Source organism: Sturnira hondurensis, unplaced genomic scaffold, assembly GCF_014824575.4.
Source record: "Sturnira hondurensis isolate 20B ecotype Veracruz unplaced genomic scaffold, ASM1482457v3 Scaffold0014615, whole genome shotgun sequence".
Classification (NCBI taxonomy): Eukaryota; Metazoa; Chordata; class Mammalia; order Chiroptera; family Phyllostomidae; genus Sturnira; species Sturnira hondurensis.
This window is the reverse complement of record NW_028087246.1, coordinates 321,213-348,773: the sequence shown is the minus strand read 5'-3', so window position 1 is coordinate 348,773 and position 27,561 is coordinate 321,213. Positions and strand designations below refer to the sequence as shown.

Here is a 27,561-nt window from a genome sequence, read left to right as displayed (position 1 = left end):
CCCATATCCACGAACATCTGTAGCACCTGGGCCCTGAGCTGTGTGTCCCCCCCCAGAATGTGTCCAGCAGTCACATGGGCTGAGATCATCTGTACGGGTGCATTCACTGTGGCTGTCCTTCAAACAGGGACCAGCCAGAACCAATGAGAAACCTAAACATGATTAATAGGAAACTGTTACCTCAACTGCAGTCCGGCCAGTGGAAGCCGCAGCAACTGTGGAGAAAATCAGGGCGAAGCTGCGTGTCATAAGCTGGAAACATCTCCGAGTTTGGGAGGAAAAGTTGTCATGCGGAGAACACTCTGTGAAGTGTGTGATTGTCTAACCTCGGCGCCGCACGCCTGAAACCGAGACCAAGGGATATTGGATGTCAACCGTAACTGAACACAAAAATGAAGAAATAAATGCATGTCCACCAAAATAAGCACTGCATTAAAAAACGGGCGAAGCGGTGGGATGACATTGTAGCCCCAGTGTGGGGGTTTGTTTGTTAGGGGCAAGTATGGACACAAGGTTGCCCAGGCCTCGGAGTGATGGGAGGACGTCTGAGAAGCCGGTAACTGTGGGGCGAGAGGGGGCATTACTGGGGGGGGGGGGGGGGGGGGCCGCTTCTGCTTTCCAATGCACACTCTTTCTCGACCATTGGAATTTTTTTAAAGCATGGCTGAGCTATAACTTATACAATAACTTTCTGTTTCACGTTTCACCCCTTGTCTTTCTTTAAGAATTATTATAGCAGGAAATGAGATCATTCCGACGTTGCAGGGGTAAGATTGCTGTAGTCTGAGGTCCCAGCCGGGAGCCCCAGCAGACAAGATTGGGAATGTGCCTTTGACCCCGTTTGGAAAGGGCTGGGGTGCAGGGCTGTGAGTCTGGACTCTGTGGACGACAGGGAGCCTAGCTCACATTGGGACGGTTTTTGGTGGAGGCCGAATTCACAGCATCAAAGCGACCACTTTAAAGTGAGGGCTCCACGCATCCAGTGCTTCCTGCTTATCTTCGTCTCTCCAGAATAAAAGGCCATACCCATAGCATAATAACTTAAAATCAGTTTTGTAAAAAATTATATTTTATTCCCCATGCCCCTCGGGGAAAAGCATATGTGTTAAATTTAAATCCCCCGAGGCAAAGACTGGGTGTTGGGGGTGATTTCTTTTTTGTCTGTTTTTTAAAAATGTGTTGTTATTTAAAGCCCTGGTTGGGGGGTGGGCAGGACAACCATATGACTGGCTCCCCCCCCCACCCAGGCAGGCCAGCTGGGGTGCTCGCTGCGGGGCAGAGTGACCTTCCCGGGCACAGCAGCTCTGCTGGCTGCAGTCTCGCCTGTTTACTTTCTCTCTCGTTTTCCTCTTTTATTTTTGGCTTTTCAACCAAAGTGAGAGATGAATCTGCTTTTTCAATATGCGTTCACACAACCCAGGAGCACAGAGAGTAGAAAGTGAGAGCCTGCCCTCCTGCCCCGGCAGCCCACACCCCCCTCCTCCCCGGGGCAAATCTCCATTTCTTGTGCATGTACACAGAGATGGGAGCCTGTACCAATATGCTTATTTTAAAGCGTAAACGAGATGAGCTGGACATAGTTCCCTGCAACTTCCTCTCTTCCCACGGCGACCTGTCTTTCAGGTCTCCCCAAGTGAGGTCACGTTCCTCTGTGCTTTCCTGGATGGGCGGGCAGGCCATCTTATTCTAGTTTTTAATTGAGATGTAATTGACACATACCGCACTGGGGTCACGTGTACAAGGTGGGGATTTGCTGTATGGATCTGTGGCAAACTGATCAGAACAGTAAGTCTGGTGAACATCCTGCACCCTACAGTCACCCGTGTTTTGTGACAAGAACTCTTCAAACCTACTCTTTTAGCGACTTTTCGAATACACAACAGAATATGGTGAACTGTAGATGTTTAACAGTCACATTTTAACTTGGTGCTTGACTGTCACACAAGCCATCACCATCCTCCGGGGGGACATGTAGACACTTTTCCCTCCTTGCCCCCTTGTCACTATGATAAGCAAGGTTCGTGCGCGCCTCTGCTGCCTCCCAGACGACCTGTTACGAGGCTGCAGGGATGCAGGTGACTACTGCAGAGGCTGTTCCGCCGCCCCCTCGCCCAAGGCCCTCCAACGACTGGTCACCCGCCTGGTGTCCCTCAACACCCACGGGGTCCCCACACCGGCTCCTTACTGATGTGATCGGCGTGATTTTCATCTAACGGGGCAAAATGCAGGGGCCCAGCACTTTACGCCACATCCCCCCTCAGTAGAAATGGGGCTGAGCGTGTTGTCACATATGCATTGGCCCTACTGGTGTTTCTTTTCTTTTAATATTTTATTTATTTATCTTTAGAGGGGAAGGGAAGGAGAGAAATATCAATGTATGGTTGCTTCTCATGAGTCCTGTGCTGGGAACTGGCCTGCAACCCAGGCATGTGCCCTGACTGGGAATCGAACCGCGATTGTGTGGTTCGCAGGCCCGCGCTCAATCCACTGAGCTACACCAGCCAAGGGCAGCCACTGGTGTTTCTTTACCTGTGAATTGCCTCCTTACATTCTTTGTCAGTTGGTTTCCCCTTTTAAAAATCAGATTTTTTTCTTAAAAAAAAAGCTCTTCATATGTTATGGCACATTAATTTTTTGGTTATTTATGCTATAAATATTTTCTCCCAGTCTGTCACTTTTAAGATTTGTTTATGGTTCATTTGACATGTGGAAGTTTACAACTTTTCTATAGTCAAATGTTTTTATTTGTGGATTCTGGGTTTTGTGAGTCACTCATCTCAATATCATTTATCCAGGGAAAATATCCTTTTTCCTAGTCATGCCGTATATTCCACATTAAACAGCCCATCCTTTTCCTATTGACTCAAGATGCCGTCATACCGCATGCTAGACCCCCACACAGTCCCAGTCTGATTTTGGACATGTCCTGTTCCACTGACCGGAGACCCTACCTGGCCCCAGTTCCGTCCTGTTGCTTTCCTGGGGCGTCCCTGAGTCTGCTCCCGCCCCACAGACCTGACCCTGTTTATTCTCTTTATTCCTTGGTGGTTTCCATGTTCTCTCTTCCAGGTGAATTTTCTAATCAGTTTGTAAAGTAGTGCCCTAAAAGTTACAGTTGGAATCTTTTTTGAGATTTTATTTATTTATTTTTAGAGAGAGGGGAAGGGAGGAATAAAGAGGGAGAGAAACATCCGTTGGCTGCTCCCTCACGCCCACTCCGACCGGGTATCGACCCCACAACCCAGGCGTGTACTCTGACTGGGAATCAAAACAGTGACCTTTCGCTTTGTGGGATGACAGCCAACCCACTGAGCCGCACCGGTCAGGGCCACAGTAGAATTGTTATGTAATTACATGGACTTTATAGATTAATTAGAAGACCACTCATATCCTTGTAGTATTGAGCCCCATAGTGTTGGAGAATATGGCATTGCTCTCAATTTATTGAGGCATTCTTTTGTATGTCTTAAATTTTCTTCATATTGTTTTTAAATTTTTGTTGATTTTTAAAGAGAGAAGCGGGTGGAGACAAAGAGAGAGAGAGAGAGACATTGATTTGTTGTTCACTTATTTATGTATGTGCCCTGACCAGGGATCGAACCTGCAACCTTGGCGTACCAGGACAGCGCTCTAACCAACTGAGTCGCCCAGCCAGCGCCCCATATAATTCTTGCATCTGCCCTGTTCCTAGGTGTGTAGTACTTTTAGCAAACAGAATTCACCACGTTTTCTAATTGCCTTGTGTTGGTGTCTAGGAAAGTCATGGTTTTGGAAGGTGCTCTTATCTGTCTTTCTGAGTTATCTCACTAGTTTTCATTGTTGTTTTTTTTTTAATGTATTCTGGCTTCTCTAGGTAAATGACCTTGTGGTCTGCAAATAATGATACCTTTGTTTCTTCTCAACGCGACTGATTTGGGGAGAGGGGGTTGTTTTTGTTGGTTTGTTCCGCAGTGGCTGGCCCCATGGCGCTGTGATGGGCCCATGGTGCTGGCGCTTCTTGCCTGGTTTCTGATGCTGAGGAGGCTTCTGCTCTGCGAGGCGGATGCACAGCCAAAAAAAGGAGTGAGATGAGTGCGCCAGGAGGCGCGCATGGACTAAACAGCGCCCCCCCTGGGACTGCGTGCAGGGTGGCTGGGCCACGTGCCGGGTGGCTGGGCCACGTGCCGGGTGGCTGGGCCGCGGAGAGCCGGGGACAGCGCCTTCTCTCCGAGCTGACCCGCTGCTCCAGGCCGTTGAGCTATTTCACTTTGCCTCTCTGCCTGTTGCCCAGCGTCTCTGAGATGACCCCTGCTTGTGGCAGCCGCACATGGCTGAGCCCGCCTCTTGGATCCTAAGCTGAGTCACAGATGTGAGGAGGGAACCCATCCACTCCAGAAACCTACATCCAGGCTGGCCTGAGGCGTTCTCATCCCAGCCCATGTTCAGCCACGTGGTCCCCAGCAAAAATCACAGAAACGCCTGTGATATTCACAGACAGTGAATTTCACAAAAACGCATTATTGAAATCTTTGTGTTTTATAAAAAAGATCACAAACATGTACCCCCTGAGTTGGATTTGGTGTTCTGTTTGCCTGACATATGTTTTTTAAAAGTTATGAACCAGTTAAAAGCATTTCTTAAAATTCAGAAATTTTAAATAATGTTCTGAATTTTCAGCTGCCCTAGAGAAAGTTGAACATCTGGTAACCTATATGACCCCTTGGTGATGTGACAGAGTTGAGTGGAAGCCTCCTTATTTCAATGAGGCATTTGTCTTCCATGTGCCACAGTCCCCACCTCCCCCTACTGCCTCACTCACATCTCATTTCACTGGTTTATATCAGCTGCCTGGCCTCTATAGGCAACTGAGCTGTAATTTCAATCATGTGCCACAAATGATCTGTTTCACCAGGCTTAGCAAACATACATTGACCTTCTACTATGTAAATAAAATTAAAAAAAAACAAACAGGTTCACCTGATTTGGTCTGTGCCTAGTGAATTCCTGTTTGTTCCTAGGATGGTTATTCACTTCGGCACATCTTACAAACCACACTCAGTAACCCTGATCTAGAATCCTGCCTGGGCTGGGCACGCTGCCCCCTAAACTGTAAACTGCACAAGAACCTGCATACCCATTGTGAAAACCACAGCTTCCCTGGCACCCTCAGCCGGCCGGCCCCCTCCCTCTCTGCTCTCTGCCCAGTCGTGAGCACCCCCTGGCTGAGCTCCCTCACCCAGACTTCTCATCCTCCTGGGGGCCGAAACAGGGACCCTTAGAGGAGGCGTAGGCGTTCCCCTTTGCTGTCCAGGGTTTCGGTCCCATGAGAGCAGCACCTTTATCACTTCCTCCAAGCAGCAGGAGCCTGCAAATGGTGACTCTCAGTTCCTCTGCAGGGCACGTGTTTACCAGAAGCCACCTGGCCACCACTGATACCCTGACCTGCACCTCTCTCCCCTGGAGGTCGAGGGGGAGCCCTGCTGGGGAGCTGGGCCACTCGACTTTGTCACACCATCTTGCCAACCAGAACACTTGGCTATCGTCCCTTTTCAGCTTCTCATAGTCTTAAACAATGCCACCTGCCCACGCAGGCAGGCTGGAAGCTTCCCATTTCGATCTAGGATTTTGTTATCTCTTCATGAAAAAGTGTTTTTCCTAACTGAACAGCAACCCTCTGCACACTCTCCACAATGAATCATTAACCATCTTGCATCGATGGAATTTTTTCCTGACCAGTGTTGCTTCTAGAGACCAGGGCCACGCAGAGAGAAAGGCGTGGGGACAGGAGCAGGCCCGCAGGAACTGGAGGGACGATTTTGCCCGGGTGGTGCGTGTTTTGACGACCAGTTCCCTCGGGAAGAGAACAGGCCTGATGTGCTGTGGTTGCCACTTTCTGCGGTGTAAATACCCCTGCCACAGCCCCGCCATGGCCCCACCATGGCCCTGCCATGGCGGCCACATTTAAGAACCGGCCCTTGGTGTTCCGGAAAGGTTGGGTTTGGGGTCAGGACAGGTTGGCAGAAGCTGGCATGAGCCAGCAGCAGCAGCAGGTCCCACGGGCCTGCGTGTTATAGACTCACACGTGCTGCTGCCCTGGGTGGCAGGGTGGGGATCTGCGTGCCGCGGGGACTGTCAGTGTCTTTATTAGAGACTCTGGTGGCTCATTAGCAGTCAGGCAGATTAACAATCACTTCTGTTTGACCTAGAGGCCTTTAAATCCCCAAACCCTTCCTTGTAAATTGTTTCAGTTCCATTTTTCCCATTCCTTTTATCATCACATTTCAAGAGGATTTTTTTTCATTCCTAACTCTTCTACCTACTTTTCCACTCCTCTGAGCATCAATGTCTTTAATGTCGATAATACATTAGCATATTCAACACACCGCAGGAGCTCTGTGATGACAGTGACTTCCTGACTAAGAGTCATGCCCTGGACTCGAATCAGTTCATTTAACCTCTGGGCGGAGCTGGTCTTAGAATCTGCGTTCAGGGACAAGGAAATTGGCTTAGCCTGAGAGCGTCAAATACCGTACTCCAGGTCACACAGCTCTTTGGTGGTGGAGCTAAGATTTGAATTTGTAGCTCACATGGGCTTTTAAAAAGTTAGTTGCAAACACCAAAAAATCTGAGACGTTATCTGATAATCTGGTCTTTTACCTTCCTTTGAATATTCTGAAATTATGACAATTCTAGGCCTACGTTATCCCATGGGGATAAAACTGGAGCTAAGCGGGAGCTGACCCCTTTAAAGGGACATTTCTCCAGTGCGCCACAGTCCCCACCTCTCCCTAGCGTCTCATACCCTGCCTGCTCCGCTCATGCCAGACTTCAGGTTTTATGCTCATATTTATGGACGGCGCTGCTTTCCAACTAAATGTTACTTCCCCTTGCCCAGTCTTTCTTCCACTCTTGACCAAGGAAGAAACCGAGACACTGAAGATTTGGGTAATTCAGGTCAACTCAGACAGGTCAGAACAAAGTGAAGAACCCATCTTCTGCGATTGGGCCACATGAGCAAAACCACAATGCCTTCTCCCTACAAAGCCAGGTCTTTACAAACGGGTTTAACACCTCTGACCCGCAGCGCACTTGCATAGCTGTACAGGAAACCGGTTGAGCGGTGTCTTTTTATCTGAATATGTTCTTTTAAAATGCTTATTATTATTTTTTGTGCCTGCATTTTAATTCACTTAAGTGATTTCATGGCTTTCATTCTGTTTTCTACTTTCTGCATCAAAGGCTCTTTTAAAGATCCTTCCATGTGGCTGCATACACTTCAAGTCTTTTTTTTCTGGCTGCTGTGTAACACCCAGTACACCTTGAGCACACTGCACCTGTCCACTGTATTACCTGTCCACTGTGCAGTCATGGGCACCCAGCCTCCCTCCAGACCTCTGCCACCACGAATCTGTGATAGCCATCCATGTAGAAGGCCCAACGAGGCACATGCCCAGGGGGCAAATTCCTGGGTCATAAGGATAAATTGTGTCTGATTGCTCAGCAGAATGAATACACTGGTCTGCACTCCTGGAATTCTTTGTCAAACGCAGACATTAAGGGAGGAGTGGAAGGAGAGAAGGCTTTTAAGTATATAAAATCCATTACTAAATAAGGTCCTTTGGATGGAGTTCGAAGCAGGCGCTTGCCTCGTACTCGGGTGCCAGAACACAAGCGGAGAAGTTGGAGGGCGGCCTCCCTCAGAGTCCAGGGGCACAGAACTGACAGTGAAGGCCCCGGAATCCTGCTGCTGCCCCATCCAGGGCAAGGCCTCAGCCTTCTGAGCCTCAGTTTTCTTATTTGTGAAATGAGAGAACCAACTGAAACTTTGGTCAGGTTGTTTGCATACTCAGAAAACATTCGTCTTTTCATCCGTTCATTCTCAACAGGTAGGGAAATACATGATGCTCGTTGTCACCCAAATGCAGGTTTTGTGTGTATCCAGGCTCATTTGGGGATTCTGTTATCCCCTCTCACGGGCTCAGGGACTCACTGGGCCAGAGGCCCAGCTATCAGGTAGGGCTATGAACTGGTGTGTGCAGAAGTTGAGGCAGGGTGTGTGCTGAGCCCGGGGCAGGGGGCAGGGGCAGGGGAGGGACGGAGAGGGGTCAGGTGGTAGTGCCTCCTGTGCGCCCTGTTTGGGGAGGGAGAGGTAGAGGGAGCTAAGGACTTCAAGCCTGATCAAATCTGATCAATTTCTCTGTAAAATGGGGGTTCTGGATTCTTTGCTATTGGTGAAGGGCCTGGTTTCGGGGCCTGCAGGTAAATCCTTAGGACAGCCGTGAAGGGAAACTTGAGATGTACAAGCAAAAGGGTTGATTTGGGAATTGAACATCAGAGGTCAAGTCCTTCCGGAAGCAGACCCTGGACTCGGGTACCAGTAATTCACTGAAGAGAGGTTTCCGGGAGAATCAGTCAGACAGAGAGGGGCTCAGAATAAGGATGGGGAGAGGTTGAGCAAACGTGCCTTTTTGGATGAAATCTCAGAGCCAGCCTGATCCTCCAAGGAGCCCTGTAGTGTGGACTGTACCTTAGGATTTGTCCCGCATCGAAGCAAAGAGCTGGGTTTTTGCACCTACACTCCAGGCACGAGTGGGCTACCGGGCTGGACCCAGAACTCTCCAGTTTCTCCTGGCTCTCCTTGTGAATGGGGTTGCTCCAGTGCCCAAGGGAGTCACCCTGGGTTACAGGTCGAAAGCCCTCAGCAGCAAAGCACGGGGCTCCCGGAAGAGGCAGGACCAGCACCGCAGGGCAGTAGAGCCGTCTAGAGGAACTGGGCGTGACACCGGCAGCGTCCCATATAAGGACCTAACTGTAACCACACACTTACATTAACACCCACGCTTTGTATCAGCCGCTCCCTCTGCCTGCTGAGATATTGCCCTCACTCTTTGTTTGCCCAACTGCCACCTTCCCTTGCATCTCAGTTGAACTATTGCCTCTTTGACGAATAATCCCCTGACCTACCAGGTGAAGTCCCTGGGACAATAACCTCCAAGGCCTTGTCTTCCCCACGCGGCGTCTGCACCGTGTAATTCTTTACTTCACTGTTTATGGTCTCATGCCTTGTTTCTCTGCTAGGCTGTGGGCAAGGCCTGGGTCTGTGTGGGTCCCTACTGAGTGCCCGAGGCCGAGCCCCAGCTGCGGCACGTCATGGGAGGTTAGTACCAGTAACTGTGTGGGGGGTGCCTGCTGGCTCAGTGAGCCTGGCTCTGGTTTCCTCCAGCCCTGCTCAGGTGCAGAAGGCCGAGTCCCAGGTCTCAGCTTTGACAGGCAGGGCCAGGGAGTGGAGGGTGCCACGGGAACAGGATCTTCGGGGGCCACAATGGGGTTCGGGCTTGTCAGAAAGACAACAGGGCCCAGAGGAAGCTGCAGGCCCACGCAGAGGAAGAGATAGAAGAAGGGCGGCCTCTACGAGACCAGAGAGCAGGCACGCTGGGAGGGAGGACACGGGACTTGCAGCTTTGTCCTTTGTGGCAAGTCCTGGTGATAGAACAAGCCATAGGGCGCTGGACAAGTTGCCTAATCTCGAAGCTTCAGCTTGCTCGGTCGTGGATGGAGATAATCATGTCATGAAGTTCAGCACAGGAGGACTCAGGAAAAGTCCCTTCTTCCCTTGAGATTTGTGTTTGTCAGTGTTTGCTGTGTAACAAGCACATGAAAGTCTCAGTAGTTTACAACAAATGTTCATTTTCTTCTCCTGGGCCCGCCGGTCAGCTGCAGCTGGCTGATCTGGGCTGGGCTCTCCTGGACCCCAGGCCTCCATCAGGTCCAGGTCTGCTCCTCATGCCTTTACTCTCAACTGCACTGAAGGGCCAGAGCGTCTTGGGGCAGGTCACAGGGGCCCAGGAGGGGCGAGCAGGAACCGCAATGCCCACTAAGCCAGGAGTTTGGCACTGGCACTTTCACCCACATTGCATTGGTCAAAGCAAGTCTCACGCTCAAGCCGTGAGAACACACAACGTGAATCGGGGAACAAAGATGTGAATTCTTCACACTTGAGGGCAGGATGTCACAAGGTGCCACGACGAGGGTGTGGCCTCGAGCAGGGCGGACCCACACGGCCACAGCCCCCTCTCTGGGCTTCTGTGCGCGCCTGCTCTTGGAGAAAGCGCAGGAACCTTTTCTGTAGTCAGCTGACAGACTCACTGCTGCTGAGTATGCTGCACCCATTCCAGCTGTCAGCTGGGACCCCTCACAAAGCCTCCATCCCCTCCCAGGGTCTTCACCGTGGGTTTGAGGTCCCCAGGTGAGGGTTCCACCGTCTAAACACCAAAACCACAGGCTGGCAGCCAGCCATGGTCATGCCCTGGCCCCTGGCAGTGATGGTGTGACACCCCCAGCAACCTCAGACAAGCCTCTCAGCCTGTCATTTCAGTACCAGCCCGAGGTGTGAGTCTCCCAGCCTCCAGCCTGCAGCTCCTTTGATGTCAGAGGTTCAAAGCCCTTCGTAAACTTCTCAGTCTTTGCGGAAAGAAAGCTCAGGACTCACTCCTACCTCACAGGTATTGGGGACTGAAAGGCAGAGATTTGGGGATTCACCAGCTCAGCATCTCCAGGGATCTCTGCTGACAGGTGATAAAGCGAACAAGCCTATGGGAGCTGGCCTGGTGTCACAAGTGCAGCCGGCTGGGCTGCTGGGGACAAAGTGGGGCAAGGAAGGGGCTTCAGTTCTGAGAATCGGGGAAGGATATGGATTTAGAAATGAGTGTGAAGCCCACGCCAAGCCATCCTGGGAAGTCTGCCCAAAACAGACAAGCAAGAAGCTGAAGAACTGAGTTTCCAGAAGTGGGGGCTGGGGCAGGACACGGCTGGTGCGAGACCCCAATCTGCTGGCAGAGTGTAAGACAGAACCCACCCCCCCGGTGCCAGCCCCACTAGACCTGGATGGAAAGCGCCCCGTGGGCAGCCAGCAGGGGGCTCAGGGCACAGATGGCCCCTGGTGACAGCGGGTGGGCGGGGCGCTGGGCAGGCTTGGCAGTTCCCACTTCCCTTCCTCTAAGTCCCATGCCTCCTCCCAGGGCCGCCATGTCGCTCCCTTGCACACAAGTGAGGCTCTGAATGAGCCCCGTGTCCTCTTTTACCCTCTTCAAGCTCCCCCACATGTGGTTTTGGGGACCCTGCCCGGGGGCAGGCCAACAGAGACAGGATGTGCCCACAGACAGCAAACGCCAGCTGTCGCCACCGACCCCCACTGCCGGAGGGCAGGCCGGCTGCGTCCCACATGCCAGGTTTCACACCGCCCCACAAGCCGCTGGGGGCCCAGGTCTTCAGGAGAATCTCCAACCTCCTGGCTCCATCCGAGCTGGCAGCTGCCCTGCCCAGTACCCCCCCCCTCCTGTCTGGCTGGAAAGTCTGGGTCCCCACCCACATCCTCTTTCTTATCTAGAAACATCCCCTGAGTTTCTGCTCTTCTGGAGAAGTCCCTGACCAGCCAGGCTCATCTCACTGTGTCGCTGAGACTCAGTTTCCTCAGCTGTGCAGCAGGGCTACAGCACTCACCAGTGATGTCAGACGCAAGTTAGGTGAGATTACGTACCTGGAAGAGCTGGCCCAGTTTCATCCGTCTGGGGCATGGGGTCCCCAGAGGGGAAGAGCAGAGACGTTTCAGGATACCCCTGAGAGGGAACCCCCCACCCCGCCCCTGCACAGGACACAGTGGGAGCTGGGTTCTTGCCACCATGACCTGTCTGTGTCCTGAGGGATGGATTCACAGGACTGGTCACTGCTTCAGAACAAGTTCTGAGGAACGGTGGAGGGCCCTGTCCCCTGCCCCTGGACAGGCCTCCTCCCCACCCCATTCATACCTCCCAGCCCTCAGCCCGTGAACCTGCGACACCAGGCCATTTACCAGACATGGCAGCTCCAGCACCCTGCAGCCTGGCTACCAGAGAGCAGCACCTTCGCAAGGTCCCTCGAATCATTCTGGGACATCCTGGGAGACCCCTCTGTGGGCCTTCCATTGGCAGGCCAGCTGCAGGAGCCACACCGAGTGCCATTCTTTTCTCCTTTGTCACCTGCTGCTGGTGAGGGGCTGTGGCAGGCAAGACCCTGGAAGAAACTTGACACTGCCCCTGTGCACCATGAGAGCACCAGGGTTTCTGCCTCGGCCCCTGCCTGGGGCTCTGTGCCAGGTGCCAAAAGCCCTGTCCACTAGTCTGCCAGGTTCTGCTCCCCCAAAGTCCCTGCCATTGATCTCCATCTGTCTCTCACTCATCCCAGAACCTACACCAAGTTCAGGGGTCCTGGAAGAGAACAAAAGCTATGTCAACATCTACCCCAGACCACTGCCACCCTCCCAGGTTCTCCCTTCTCCTAGTCACAAAGCCAAGCCTGCCCTCTCATCCGTGGACGGCACCTCTGAGGAGCCCAGCTCCATCACACCAGTGCCCGGGGGGCTCCTGACTTCCTCCGCAGCTCAAGGGATCACAGTGGGTGCTGCCCCTGCTCTGGTCAGTCTCCAGAGCCCTCACATCTGCCCCGAGGCTGCACCCACCTTGTGGCTGTTGTGGGGCTGCGGGTGCTCCCTCTGCATACTCTGTTCTCCATACACGAGTATTGTTACGGTGATCTGAGCAGCACAGATGCTTCCAGGATGTGATTTTTTGTACAGAAACCTCTAGAAGGCTACAGACCAGGACTACTTTTGTACAATTAAAAAGAAAAACAAAACCTGATGCTTTTATACAAGCTGCCTATGAAACCCCTCTCCCCTCTGGGCACGTGTGTGCACTCACACTCACTCAACAAGTTTGGCTTCATGAGCTACTTTTTTAAAAACCATTTCTATTACAATGTCCAGCTCAGGAAAGTATTTACACGTAACCACCATGCAGATTAAGACCTGACTGTCTTTTTCTTTCTAATTCTTTATTTGGAAATCATTTCAGAATTACGAAACATTTTCAAAACTGACACAAAGGACCCTGTGCCCCTTCCCCAGCGTCCCGCAGTCCGTGTGTTAGCGCACTGACCTTGTCGCTCTCTTGGTCACAGCGTTGCTCTTTGTTTGTGGATTGTGGGAGTTAGTCGCTGACAATGCCCCACTACTCCTAAATATTTCAACACGTTTCTCCTAAATGGTAAGCAGTCTTTCCTACACAACCGCAGTTGGAAGGACCCCCCCAAATCAGCCGTCAAAGTCGGAGCATTAACGCTGACGAAATGCCTCGTCTGCCGCCTCGGCCGTGTGCATACTTCCCCAGTTGTCTTAGTAACACCTCTGTAGCGGCACATAAACAGAAGCAGCACCTGGGTGTGGTTGATCGGGCCGTGAGTGTCTCGCACAAGATGGATAGCTGTGTTAACCCCTCCCCCCAAAAGCTATATGGTATGCGTGAGTGTGATATTGTTATGTTACCAAATTACATGCCTATGATTTTGTCATAAAACTATGGTACAGATCACCAGCTTATTAAAGAGGGGCGTTATTTGTGCCGGACTCTGCATTTGTGTATCATACGTGACCTCCTCGCTCTGGCCCCGAGGTTCAAGCCGGGGTCCCACATCACGTGCGACTGTCCCATCCCTTTAGTGGGACCTTGGCATGTTTGAAGAGAATAGGCTGGTACTCTTGTAGACTGTCCCTCAACGGGGGGCTTCCAGGGTTTCCGCAGGACTGTGCCGGTACCCCGTCCCCTCAGACTGTCCCTGCTGCTGGGTTTGGCATCTTGCAGCGTCTGTGGGCTCCTGCCTCAGCCAGTCATTAATGTGACGGTTGCCAGCGGTGACTACTGCCGTCGCTCCATGACACTTGCCTCTGGCCTTTACTGGCAGGAGGGGCTTCCCTGCCCACTTACTGACGTCAGTGCAGACTCGTGAGTCTGTATTTTATTCAGTGGATTGTAATTATTTTTACTGTTCCTGTCGATGCTCACACTGTGCTGGGTGGTCCTTTCAACTGCTCTTGCTGCTGTCTCCTGGCCCCTGTGTCCTTTTCACACATCCTCATCCTTCTGGGGGGCTTCCTTACTTTCTGGGGTAACAGATGTTCCAGATCCACGTAATCCCTCTCTTGCCTGGGCCCTGGGGACAGCCACGTCTCCAAGGAGGCCGGTTCTTTCGGCAGAGAGCGGTGTTTAGGTGTGCTCCTCACTGCGGCCGGGCCAGGGCAGACGGAGCCAGGAGACGTGTACGCACGCGCGCACACTCACTCTCACACGTCCGTGTTACCTACAGAGAGTGAAACCCTGAGTTCCCTGTGGAGCTTCCCCTGCTGCCCCGACTCTGCAGACACTTCATTGTGGCCCAAGTCCTATCTCTGACCCCCAGAAACCCATGGCCCCAAGGGTTTTATTACTGGCCCAGTCTCCCACCCTGCTGCTCCAGGGCCGGCCACTGGCTGCTGAGGCCCCCACCGCCTCGTGCCCCAGCCCTGCCCTCTGCCTGCTGACCCCCTCCTTGGCCCCAGCTGCACAACCCCATAGGCCCTGGTCACTTAAGGCCGAGCAGGGGAAGGAAGCAAACCAATAAGTGTGTTTTAAAGAAAAAGAGAGGAAGGGAACAGGAAGAGCTGGTTCTAGGGAGACGTGTCCTGGGGTCCATTCTAGGTCACATGGCTGAAGAGGGATTTCTGGTTCTGAGGTGGCCTTCCTGTCACTATTGCTCCCTGGCTCTCTGTCACTCACCGCCTCTCCCTGGAGCATCAGCACGTCTGGCCAGCTGCTCTAATTCCAGCTCCATCCTGGCCCCTCTCCCTCCACTGTGCCTCCCCAACTCAAGCCCCAGAGTGGGGTTTCCAGGGGCCCCAGCGGCCACCTAAGTCACTCAGCACGAAATCCAAACTCTCCAAGGTCCAAGAGGCCCGTGAGGCCGTCTCCTGGTGCCTCCCTTCCTCACTCAGGTTGGGGTCTGTGATTCTAAGGAAGCAGTTAGGGGGAGAGGAGGCAGTTAAGGATTGAGAACTGTCCTGAGGGGAGAAGAAAAACCAGGGAAACCATTGGGGAGCTGGTGGGGGTGGGGGAAGGGTGGGCAGGGCCCGGAGCAGGTTGGGAGAGGCTGGGGGCCTCAGCCCAGAGCCCCCGGGGGCAGGAGGTGAGGCTCAGAGCCCGGGCTGGGCTGCTTCCACTCCATCAGTGCGGCACCTAGGTGCTCGTGGGAGCCCTGGGCCTGAGGGCTCCAGGGCCTGGCCTGAACCCAGCTCTGCCCAGGCTGCTGCTTTTGGGGCCTCCGACACCTCTCCTACCTCTACAGAGAAACAGAAAAGAATGACACCAGCCACCCCACAACTGTCCCTGCTGTTCTCGTCACTGAGACCACAGTGTGTCGCCACCCTGCTTCAGACGTCTCCAGGGACGTTCTGGTTGAACAGGACAAAGTGCTTTGCTGCAGCGGGATAATGAGGAGGGATCCCCCCCCCCCACTCCTTAATGCTTGCCATCATTAAAAAATGTCCACGCTGATTGTACATGCCCTTTAATGTAAAGTGAAGGCTGGCAGACCCCTGTGGGGGGTGGTGCGGGGGGCGTTACAGGGCTCCTCGGCTCCTGCCGCACCCCGTGCCTGCTTCCTCCTGAGGAACCACTTTCGGTTCCTATTTAGGGACAGCAGACAGTGCTGTAGTTAAAATTACCCCTGGGAAACTTCACCCTGCCCCACGGCCCCATGCTCTGGCCTTCTGCCCTCTCCCCTGCTTTTGGAGGGTATCTGAAAGTCACTGTTTCCAGAAATACCACTTCCCAGAGAGCACAGGCCTGGGCCTTCAAAGAAGACTGGACGTTCAGCTGCCCTTTGCCCTAAAGATCCCAGTGGCCGTGTCTTCTCACCCCTTGGGACTGGAGGTGGCCCTCACCCCTTACTCTTTGCCTTCCCCAGAAGTGTAGTACCTGGGTCAGCTTAGGTGCCGAGCCGTAAGGAGAAGGGGCCCCTCCCTGTAGGGCCCACCTTGGACATCCATGTCTCCTTTCTACAGCTTGTCCACTGCAAGGCCCATTTCTGGCAGTGTACCGGTGCACCCAAACAGCCGTAGGGCCTGCCGGTACCCCTGCAAGGGGCTCAGGGGACTAGACGAAGGCTGGCCAAGTAAGGTCCCTTTCCTTCCAGGGTTTGTAAGTTTGTGGGGATGCAGACACACCTGGGCTGGGTGGGGGCTGTCTGCAGGGCCTCCCTGGAAACCACCGTGCTGGAAAGCATCTGGAACCTTCCACAGACCTGGAGATTTTAATGGGAGGTGGGAGAAGAGATGGGTATTTGTTTCACAACCTGAACTAACCTGCCACGTTGTGCTCTGCCTGACGTTTGGTGATGAACCTAAGTTCACATACGTTCTGCAGATCTCATGAACCCTGAAGGGGTGTCTGCTCTGGGCTGGCACCTTGTGAACGGGCTGTGAACGGGCCGACGTAACTAGGAAACGCCACTCTTCCCTTGTTCGGAGTCACACTGTCCACTACGCACTCTGGGTACCTGCTGGGGACAAGGGGTTCGTCCCAGGCTGGGAGAGCCGTCCCAAAGCAGTCGCTGGCTGGGGAGCAGGTGCCTGCCCCTGGGCTGGGCTCACGTTCTCGGTGAAAGGCTAAGGTTTCAGGGTTCCCTTTTCTGTTTCAAAATCACTTGATAAATCTCTTCAGGAAGCGGCAGAGGAATGAGGAACAAAGTCTGCAGGCCTTGACTTCCTAAGGGTCAAGGGCAGCCCCCTCCCTGGGAGCACACGTGGTCCCCCTCCTGGTGTGCACACAGGCTGCCCTCGCAGAACAAACAGGTCCCTCTCTGAGGACGTGCTGGGCTTTCTAGCTGGGCTTTCTAGCTGGGCTGGTCGTCAGAGGCAGGCCAGCTGAGGAGAAGGAGGTGCCCTGGCTTCCGGAGGGGAGGGCACAGGTCCCACTGGGCAGTCTTCTCCAGTTCCCACACCCCCCCGGGTCTGTTGCATGGTTGCTAGCTCTGAGGTGTGTGTCACCCCTCTTATTGGCATCCCCACACCCCATCCACTAAATCTTCTCCCCGTTTCCCAGTTTCACTTGACACCTGCTTCTTCCCAGGACCTGACCCTTGATATACACGGCAACCTTCTTTTCAGTTGTGTTGTGTTTAAATGATTGAAAAGGCACGGCCTCCAGGCTGTGGTCAGGGTGAGGGGAGGGGTGCTTACCTTCTCCCTTCCCTCCCCTACACTGTTTCTCTGCACCCCCAGCCCCTGATCCACATCGAGCACCCCTGACCACCTCCCCTGATTCCAAATGCAGCGAGTCCACCCAACCTCTGACTGTGAGGTGCTGCGTACCCTCTGGGTGCAGCAGGCTGCAGGTAGGTATGCACTTGACCATGCCCTCTCCCCGCTGGACCCCCTTGCTCCCACCAACCTGAGGTCAATGCACTGTCTACCACCCGAAGGCCCCAACTCCCGACTCTCAGTTCAGACTTGACAGGGGTGGGTTGGCCATACGCACATGCGCCCTGTGAGTAGACCAGCCACCTGTCCAGACTACGCTCTTCCCCCCACCGCACGCCCCAGCTCACCATTCAGGGCAGCTCTGGAGCTTCTACCGTCCTGACTGCTCTGACCTTTTTCTCTTCCTGTCCTCTTCGAGAATGTGCCTTGCACATAGGTTCCCAAAGGAGTCCCTGTGAGCCCCTTCGAGTCGCAGTACCCAGAGCAAAGACTACTGGGGACACTCTTGGGAACAACTTCCTCCAAGGAGACCCTGCCTCTGGCCTAGGAGGCTCCCCGCCTTCAGCATTCCCTGGCGTCTCCGTGTCTGTGTGTCTGTCTGCATTCCCTGTTGAGGCAGGTGGCTGCCTGCTGACCTGCCTCTGCCCACGGAGTCCCCGCTTCAGGTTGGATCCGCCCCGGCAGGCCTGCCTCCTGCCCCGCGCCCTTGCTTTGCTTGGGCACTTCCTCGCCTGAGCTGTGGGGGAGGGGCAGGCAGGTACCTCTCCCGGCAGTGCCTGTGAGCGGCCATTCATTGGCTTGCCTACCTGCCCCCAGACAGGCTGTTCTACCACCTGTGAGGTCTGGACTTGACCCTCATTCTCTACCTTCCTGGGAACCCAAGCCACCTGGCTCAGCCGGCGACCTTGGTTTGCCGGGCGTTGGCTCCCAGCCTCTGTGAACAGTTCAAGGGCAGATGACCCTTACCCGCTGGTCTGCCAGCAGCACCCAGCACCGGCCTCCCATCTCCCGCCTAAGTAGATCTGTAGGGATTAGGTTAGTTTAATTTTATTTATTTGGGGGCGATTCGATTAATTTTAGAGCATCCTGTTGTACTGTATGCTTAGTGCGAAGCGTATTTCACCAGCTCTAGAACCTTTGTTTCTTTCCATTTCTGAAATCGAATGTGTCCGCGCCAGGCTCCATATGGGCTTTCCGGTAGCCTGCAAAGCCGAGTGTCTCGGCACCAGCAGCCGAAACCCCCACACCTGCCGCGCTCTCTCGGATGTGAGACACACATCCCCAGGTGTCCCCCGCTGGGAGCTTTCTCCAGACCCGTGCATGGTCATTCCCTGGGGACCTTCTGGGACATCTTCAGACCCTTTCCCCATGCACCCAATGAATGGCTTGTTGCCTCTGGCTGCGCATTCAGTGACGCTTTTATACGGCTGCTTTCGCTGACTTGGGTCAGTTGCTCTTGTGTCATTTGAAATGACTTTTGTTATCCTGCTCGCTTTTGGTTTTGAAGCTGCTCGAGTTACCTGTGAGGTGGCCCAGCTGCACCTGCTCAGGTGTTTCTGGGTCGTCTGTGCCTGAAAGGGGCTGCTTCCTGTGGGCTCTATGGAAACAAGGGAACTTATGTTTAAAAAATGCTCTTAAAAACCTTTTTGTTAAACTCTACAAATTTACTGAGTAGCTTAGGCCCACACTCCAGCACACACATGCACGCCCTCATACACAGGTTTACACACGTGGGCTGTGCGAGTGAACCTGCGAGGACCCTTGGGGGGACACAGAGGCTGCTCGGGAAGCCCCGGGTCAAGCTCGGGGGCTGGGGTGTGTTCTCCTTGAAGGTAAAAGTGCCCTCACTGCAACTGGGGGTTGGCTGCCGGGAGCAAGGGCCCAGGGGCAGGACTGAGTCCTGGTCCTCCTCCAGACGTCTGGGTCTGCCCCAGTCTGGGTCAGCCTGCCTCATCTGTCCTCCGAGGCCGCTTGTCTGCAGCCCCGAGACCTGGCGAGGACACCACGCCGCCCTGCCACGTCAGGCCCCACCGCGCCAGAGCAGAAGGCGCCTGCCCTGACGGGGTGTGAGTCCAGACGGCCCAGCCGCACTCAGCCCCAGACCGGGGGTGCGCCAGTCTGGGTGGGCTTTCCGACCTCCACCCTCTTTGCCCTTTGGCCCCCTTTCCACATGCAGTGGGCAAGACGGCACTGGCAGCCTGTAAGGGGGGCAGTTGGACCCCCGACCTCCAACTTTAAAATGGCACTTTCTCAACTCATTAAAATAATTTTAATGATTGATTTTGAGAGAGAGAGAAATTGATTTGTTGTTCCACTTATTGATGCACTCACTGGTTAACTCTTGTGTGTGCCCTGACCAGGGATCGAACCCACAATTTTGGTGCATTGGGACGACACTCTAACCAACTGAACTACCTGGCCAGGGCCTCTCAAGGCATTTAAAACACACCTGACTGTCATTGCCCAAGTACTGGTTACGATAACCGGGGAATCACGGGCACATAGAGCTAGGACCCGCTGTGCTCCCACGAGGCCAAGGTGCCCCACCCAGAGGAGGGAGCCTCTCGGGTGCTCACCCATGCCCACTCACAGCCTGACTGGTCCCTTGCTCCTGTCCAGCTGCCCCAAGCCCACCGTCTCCCCTGGAGCCTGGCTGCCCCTTCCTCCTCCACCCAAGGCGGCCGCCCCGCTCAGCATCTCCTTGGCTGAATCAGGGACACCCTGCCTCACTGTGTCTCCCTTTACCCTCTGTGCCAACGGGCAGAGGTCAGTGCCATTCCTTGTGACAGGGAACACCAGGCAGTGGCAGAGCGGGACCCTGGACTGACCCGAGGAGAAAGGAGATGCTGGGACACGTGGGGTCAGGAGCCGCGGGTCACAGCACGGATGGGAAGATGAATCTGCTGCTGGTTCTCCCATCCTCCTGCTGCCTGACCAGCCCTCAGGGGGAGCCCACGGGCGGGGTCTCAGGCAGGATAAGACATTGGGTGGGGGGCTTCCCTAAATAGAGCTTCCCCGAAAGGGGTTGGCTGCCCAGGGACGTCCTGGAACTTCCTGCTGAAGTCACAGGAGAAAAACCGGCCCCAGGGAATTATCAGTTATCTCCCGGCCCCTCTGTCACCGGCAACAGAGATACAAACCCGGGAAGTGTCCTGTGCTGACTCCTCTTCTGAGCTTTGAAAAGACAATCGTAGCAAATGAAAAATATATAAAATAAAAGCAAAACAATTTCTAGGATACACTTATCCTGTATTTAAAAATAAGCAATTTTTTCGAAGGGGATATCTTACCCCCAAACACACACACACACACACACACACACACCGTCTAGAAAAACATTCTGAATTATTGAAAATAGGTGTCTCAAGGTTGTGAGATGACAGACGATTTATTTTTTAATTCTGTATTTTCTAGTTTTGCCATAATAAAAATATGTGTTACCTGTATTAAGAATACATTTTTTAACTGAAAGGAAAAAAAAACACAACCTTTCAAATGGTTCTACTTGTGCCTCTTGCAGACTGGCTCTCGGGGGCCACTGGTTACAGGGCATGAGGTGTGGGTGTAGCAGGCTGACCTGTCCAGGGCTTTTTCTGGACAGGGTCATTCCCTCAGCCCCCCGGGTCTCTGCTGCAGGTGGCCTCTGCGGTTGGGTGACATCCCCACCCATCCAACCCTGCCTCTGTTTGGGGTTCTGTCTGCAGGCGTCTGAGGGTGTCCCCATGAGGTTCTTCACCAAGCTGGATCAGCTCATCGAGTTTTACAAGAAGGAGAACATGGGCCTGGTGACCCACCTGCAGTACCCAGTGCCACTGGAGGAGGAGGACCCCGGGGACGAGCCCGAGGAAGAGACAGGTAGGGGGGCGGGCAGGGGCCGGGGGCAGGCAGCTGCCCGCTGTGGGAGGCGCCTTCGGGACCCTGGTCTCTAAGCAGCAGATGGTGAAGAGGCCCTGGAGGGTTCTCTCATGACAGGTGCTCGTAGACTAGGTGGGTCCAATGACCGGAGGGAGCGAGCATGACACAGTGGCTAAGGACAAGTTAGGACACAGCTCTGGAGTCAGATGGAACTGAGTTGGCCATCCTGCTCCTCAGCATCTCACTTGAGTGGCCTTGGGTGAATCACTTAACCTCTCCAGCCCTCAGACTTCTCTTAAAGAGACAGTAAAAACACCGTCTCCCTCTCAGGCTGTCGTGAAATGAGTCAGTAGATATGAGCCCAGAGCCTAGTATACACAGTAGATGCTCAATCAAATGCTGCCATCATCTTCAGAATAATTAGCCGCATTTCACTGAGAAGAGAGTGAAGGAGCAGGAAATCCTTGCAGCTAACTGGAAGGATGAGAAAGGAGTTTCTTTACATCCTCATTTAAAGAAAATGCAAGTGCCCTGACTGGGTGGCTCAGTGGATTGAGCCCCAGCCTGTGAACCAAAGGGTCACCAGTTCGATTCCCAGTCAGGGCACATGCCTGGGTTGCAGGCCAGGTCTCCAGTAGGGGGCACACGAGAGGGAATAACACATTGATGTTTCTCTCCCACTCCTCCCCCTTTCTAAAATAAATAATAAAATCTTTTTTCAAAAGAAAAAAAATGAAAGGTATAGACCCTAAAAAGCCCTGTGTGAGGTGGCCCCACTGGGTAAGCCATGGAGAGACTTGGACCAACAGAACAGGACCCTTCAGGGCAGATGTTGCAGGCAAGAGCCCAGGGGGCAGGGGTTGGGGGATGCCCCCTGCAGGAGCCCTTCTTTGCCCCTGAAAAGTTCCCTTCCTAAAGGAAAAGCCTGAGACACAGAATGAGCCCTTCAGTTGAGAAGGTCAGGACCCCTCCTAAACTCCAGGGCCTAGAAACAGCCCGGTCCCAAGGGTCACCTCAGAAGGGGGGCAGATTAGAGCAGAGATGATGGACAGTGGGGGGGGGCGGCACCTGGCCTGTCTCCCCACCCGATGCTGGCAGCTACATGCCTGGCACCCCATTCATCCTGCTCCCTTGGGCTGGCTTGTGGACCACAGCCCTTCCTCCTCCCTTCCTGGTCACCCACTTTGAGCTCTCGCTCGGCTGGCTCTTCGCTGCCTCGGGTGCCTCGTCAGCTCGGTGGAGAGGGCTGGGGCCAGGCAGAGGGCTTCCAGAGGACCGCAGCTCCGGGGGCTGAGGGGGACTCAGGCAGGTCATGTCTCCCTCCAGCTGTGAAAGAGCCACAGCTGATACATCCATATGTGAGTCCAGGGTCAGTCACTGGGGCTGTGCCACAGCCACACATCCCCGAGTTGTCCCCGGGCGGCTAGTCTTGGCCTTGATGCCGAGATACCACCCTGCAGAAATGTCCTCCCCACACTCGGTCCTCACCAGCCATACGGCCGCACCCCAGCTTTCCTGCCCCCCTGCGGCTGGCCACCTGGACAGACCCCCCGTAAAGGTGGAAGGAGAAAGCAGCCTGCTGACCACAGGCTTTCCTTCCCCACACGAAGCTCAGGTGTCCTCAAGGCACTGCTGTCCCCGTCCCCATGGGGCTCACAACAGATGCCACCACCTCAAGAAGCAAAGAGCCCACCGGGAGAGGAAGTGAGGGGCTGAACCTTTAAAGAAGTAGCTCATGGCCAAGGCCGTGGGCAGCCGTTTGGTGTGGGAAGAGGCTCAGGCAGGAGGTCCTGGACCCTCGGGGCCCAGGACCCTGGTGGGCTCGTGGTGCATGGAGGATGGAAGTTCTCCGAAAGGTGAATGAGCAGAAGTTTTACTTCCTAGACCGACTTCAAGTCATGTGTCCTGTTTCAGTTCTCTTGGCGAAGGAAGACCCCTCCATTTCTTTTGTCTCTGAGGGCCTGGGGGTGGGGGGTGGGCAGGGGAGGAGGGCAGAGGCTGGAGGGAAAGCAGAGAAAGGGGAGCAAGGTAGGAGAGGGGCAGGCTGCTCCCCGTCCTGCTCTTCCTGTTCTGTGACCCGGTCCCTTTCCGCCTGGTCTGGGGCCCCTGTTGTGTCCCTGAAGCCTGGCTGTCCTGCTGAGCTGCCCAGGACTGCCGGCTCCACCTGCCCAAGGCCAGCAGCTCTGGCCAGCATGGCCATCAGACCCAAACGCCAAGTGTTTGCAGAGTGCCTCAGTGGTACAAACTGTGCTAGGTGCCTGGGGCCAAAGACCACTGAGACGAGGTCCCTGGCCTCAGAGGGCCCCTGCCTTGTCAGGGAAGAAGGACGGGGGCGGGGCATGGCAGGGACAGTGTGGGTGCAGATGGGGTCTATAGCTAGGTGCCATGGCCCGGACCTCATGTGTGGGGCAGGGTCACTGCACAGAGGACCCAGACGGCCCTCTCTGTAGGCGAGTGACCCAGAGAGAAGCTCACACTTGCCCACGTGGCACGCCTGCTCTTGTCTTGGGTAGAAGGTGTCCCATCTCCACCTGAGCTGCCACCGAGAAACATCCCTCTGTCCACTGGGCCATGTGAGACCAAGGAGGTTCCTGTCTTGGTCGAGAACCCAAGAAGCGCGGAGGTCAGCCGACCCAGCCTCTCCGAGACGCTGTTTCAGCGGCTGCAGAGCATGGACACCAGCGGGTGAGTGCCTACCTGGCGGGTCCCCTCGGAGACCCAGGCAGTGCCCTCAGGGTTCACTCCTAGAGGTGCCCCTTCCACTCAGGACAGGTTGCTGTGGAGCCCACCTGCCGCCTGATGGGGAGTCCGAGGGAGCCCAGCTCACCCTGCGGCTCCACTGCATGAGCTCCGGATGGCCCCACTCGGAGGCTCCGCCCCTGCCAGGCTCCACTGTGGTGGGAGCTGCTTCTGGAACCATGTGCATCCCTCTCCTGCCCGTGGCAGGGTCCGGACACGAGGGGCCTGTGCTGTGACTTCCTTTCCGGGGCTCACTGCAGGCAGCGTCTCCTCCCATCACCCTCCCTCTGCAACCGCCCCATCTACTGAGTTAGACGGCCCAGGCCAGGGAGCATCCCACCCTGCCTACCAGGCCAGCCACACAGCCCTTTCCTGCTCTGGGCCCCGCTCAAATGGGGACGCCTTCCTTGTCACCAGTAAATAGGTCAGAGCAATCACTTCTTGTGTGGCAGGGACTATGAGGTCTGCACAGCAGGGCGCTCTCCCTTGGTGATGGGAGGTGGCAGGTGCATTCACACTAATATTTTAAGTCTTCCTTGCTCTGATGCAGGGTTCCCGGCACCTGGTCCTTCGTGTGTCCCCAGGCTGGCTCCTACTGGTCCAGGTTGACGGGGTCTGGCAGCTCTTTTTTTTTTGCCACATGGTCCATTTCTGTCTTAGGCCCAGGATTTGCAAATCAGAGGCCCTGACCTGTGTGGCTCAGTTGGCTGGGCTCCGTCCAGCTTCAGTGAAAGTCACTGGTTGGATTCGCAGTCAGGGCACATGCCTGGGTTGAGGGTTTTGTCCCTGGTTGGGGAGCATGTGAAAGGCAACCGATTGATGTTTCTCTTCCTCTTTCTCCCTCCCTCTAAAAATAAATAAACAAAATGTTTCTTTAAAAAGGCCAGGAAGCTCCATGAGGGGAACTTGCCCCAGCGCCCGCCCCGGCGCCCGGCGGGTGGCCCAGTGCAGAGTAGGCACTAACTATATATGTGCTGAACCCTAACTTCCCTGCATTAATAATTTAGAAACATTGTTGTTTCTTTGTGAGAAAAGGGCTCCCTAAATGGCAGACTGTGGCAACATCTCCAACTTTGAAGATCAATTTGAGGGCCACTCGCCCACCACCTGATCTGGCAAAGTACAAAGGAAATGCCTGTAGGTGCACCGCAAGCCTCCTGGTTGCTAGGATACTTGGTGTTTCACACTTCCACCCCAGCACGTCCTCTGATTCTCCCCCAGGCCCACCGGGCACTATGCCGTGCACACTCTGAGTCTCCTGTGCTGTTTATCAATTGGCTAAGTACCCAGTGCTTCGACTCTGATGATACATTGTCCTGATTACCCTGATACATGTATCTAAGTAGCAAACGCCTGTGGACCTGCTCCCTGCAGAGAGCCCTTTGCTTGTTCCCTTGAATCTGCCTTTCTCTCCAGGTTTAGCTGCAAGTGCAGTGACCTCCTGCGGGAAACAGGCAGGGCAGCCGGGTGGTGCCAGCCCCTCCCAGCCATCTCGACTCTCCCACACCTCCTGACTTTGTCTCCTCTCCTGTCCCTCCTCTGCAGGGACAGCTGTTCTTGAGGGCCCAGGGCCCGGTGGGGCAGGACGGTGTATGTAGCCAGGCCCCTGTGCAGCGTCTTTGAGAGGTGTTGGGGGGGGGTGGGGAGCAGCTGAGGGCATATGAGCAGGGGAGGCCTGCTTGCTCTGTCAGCGGACATACCTTCCTGAAACTTCTGCTCAGAGTTGGGGATGAGTGAGTGACGTATGGCTGGGGGACAGTGGTGGCGCAGCCCTGCCCTGTGTTCTCCTCTGGGTCATGAAACACCGAGACTCCTCCTTATATTCCGCAGTCCGTCTATTTTGCTTGTGAAATAGCTTCGCACACAGAGGACTGCCTTCAGGTTCTGCTCGATGGTAAGGCCCCCTGCCCAGTCTTTTCGTGCCAGTTCGTTAGATCGAGTCGGCGGGGTTGCAGCGAGCACAAGACGCTGGGGCGAGTCAGCCTCTGTGCAGCGGGGTCTCCACCGCAGGACCACGCTTTTCTACTGCGAACATTTGAACAAACGTACCTTCCAACGACGAGGATTCGTGGTCTCCCGGTCATGTCGGTGGTCACTGTGACGGTTCTGATGTGTGTCTTAACACTGCAGGGGAGATTTTGCCTCTTTAGAAAGATGGGCTTGGGCAGAAACCGGACTTTTATGATGCTGAGACTAGAATAAGTATAGTTGAAACGTAAATGGTTTGACACCTGGTATGTAGCTGGTTGCTGACTTCTCAAACTAGAGGAGCCAGAATTCGTTCCTTTCTAATCTTGAGAACAAAAGCTTTTCATATGTTCAAGGACCCTAACAAACAAACAAGTAAAAAAAAAACCCAACCTGTGCCCACCAGTTCCAACTTGATTATCTATTTGCCAAGGCTGGAACAAAGACTTCTCAGGCTTGTGATGAATGTTTTTTCACACAGGCAAATAAACACCCTTGAACCTCAGCCTCCTCGTTTGCGGAATAGGAATGATGCTGCCTGACTCGCCAACGATGGTCTGGGGAGGAAAGGAGCGGGAAGTGCCTAGGAGGTGGTTGGTCCTCAGGAAGTATTTGCTGTGATTAACTTTTATTATTAGAGGAACCAAGATTCAAAAGTTACCTAGGAAAAAAAGTGTGGGGACACAGAATGTCGAGGTGTGATTGGAGTGGGGAGACAGCCTGGGTGCCGTGCGGCCTGGGCTGCCCTCAGCTGCCCTCGGCAGGTCCATCGTATGAGGTGGGCAGGTGCGACCTGTGATCCATCGAGGGGCTGGACCAGACCCTGGAGGTGGGGAGGCCAAGGGCAGGGCACCGTAGCTGCAACTGCCACATCCCCAGCCCCCATCGCTCATCACAGAGACTTCCTTCCCCAACGGAGCCCAGAGGACTCGGAACCCTGATGCAGGGCTGCAGGTGGCCTCCGGCTGTGACTTTGCAGTTGGCATGTGAGCGGGAGCCATGTGCCATCTGCAGACGAGAGCCTCCCTTGGCCTGCAGATCCCGTGCTTAGGAGTAGGTGAGGCAGGGACACAACTCACGGGGCATTTTTCTGAGCCTTTATGGGTGGGCTGAGAGGCCCCTCCCTCGTGCGACCCTTTAATCCTGCTGCGACCTGCTTCTCACCCTCTGGTGAGACCCAGGGAACCGTGCAGGTGCACCGATGTCCCCCGAAGGACTTCGTCTCAGCAGGAGACCCTGCGAATGCGGGTTTCTTCTCCTTACTTTTGGTGCTTGTGGCCAGAGGAACGGGCCGAGCGTGTTTTTGTTTCCGAGCGTGTTTTTGTTTCCGCGTCTTTAGGCTTCCAGAAGAGCACCTGAAAGCCATCCAGGACTATTTGAGCGCTCAGCTCGCGCAGGACGCCGAGTTTGTGAAGACGGGCTCCTGCAGCCTCCCTCACCTGAAGAAGCTGACAGTGTTCTTGTGCAAGGAGGTCTATGGGTAAGGGCGCCCGCGGGGGCGGGAGGGGGCCGGGCACGAGAGACCGCTCGGGGTGGCCCCGTGCTCCCCGTGGCTGCTGAACCCCACGGCTGCGCCCGGAACCACGGGGCCCTCTGCAGGGCTTAGGAAGCTCCTGCTTTCTTTCTAGGTTTTGTTTTCACACGATTTGAACTACAACACTTTGTGTTTTTTTTAACTGAAGTCAGTTTGAGGACGGTTGCTGTGAGAAGGGGTGGGCAGGGTCCCGCGTTTGCGATGTTTGGGGCAGCAGCCGACACCTTTGACAAGCTCCCTGGACACTGAGAGGGACTAAACTGAAGTCACCCTATTTCCTGTGTGGCTGGTGCTGGCACAAGGGGGCCGGTGGCAGCCGTTTTCCAAGTGAGCCTATTCACCAACATGTCCGTTTTCTAACACGGAATTAATTCATGGCATG

General features: G+C 54.5%; 1 protein-coding gene across 2 annotated transcripts in view; it reads left to right on the top strand.

Moving 5' to 3' along the window:
* The window catches only part of INPP5D (inositol polyphosphate-5-phosphatase D), a 106,014-nt gene that overhangs the window by 26,147 nt on the left and 52,306 nt on the right, over positions 1-27,561 (top strand). For both annotated transcript variants that reach the window (XM_037063490.1, XM_037063492.1), the window contains exons 3-5: positions 20,788-20,938; positions 23,452-23,623; positions 26,985-27,125. In XM_037063490.1, coding sequence (XP_036919385.1) covers positions 20,788-20,938; positions 23,452-23,623; positions 26,985-27,125 — 464 coding nt within the window. The remainder of the gene's footprint in view (positions 1-20,787; positions 20,939-23,451; positions 23,624-26,984; positions 27,126-27,561) is intronic.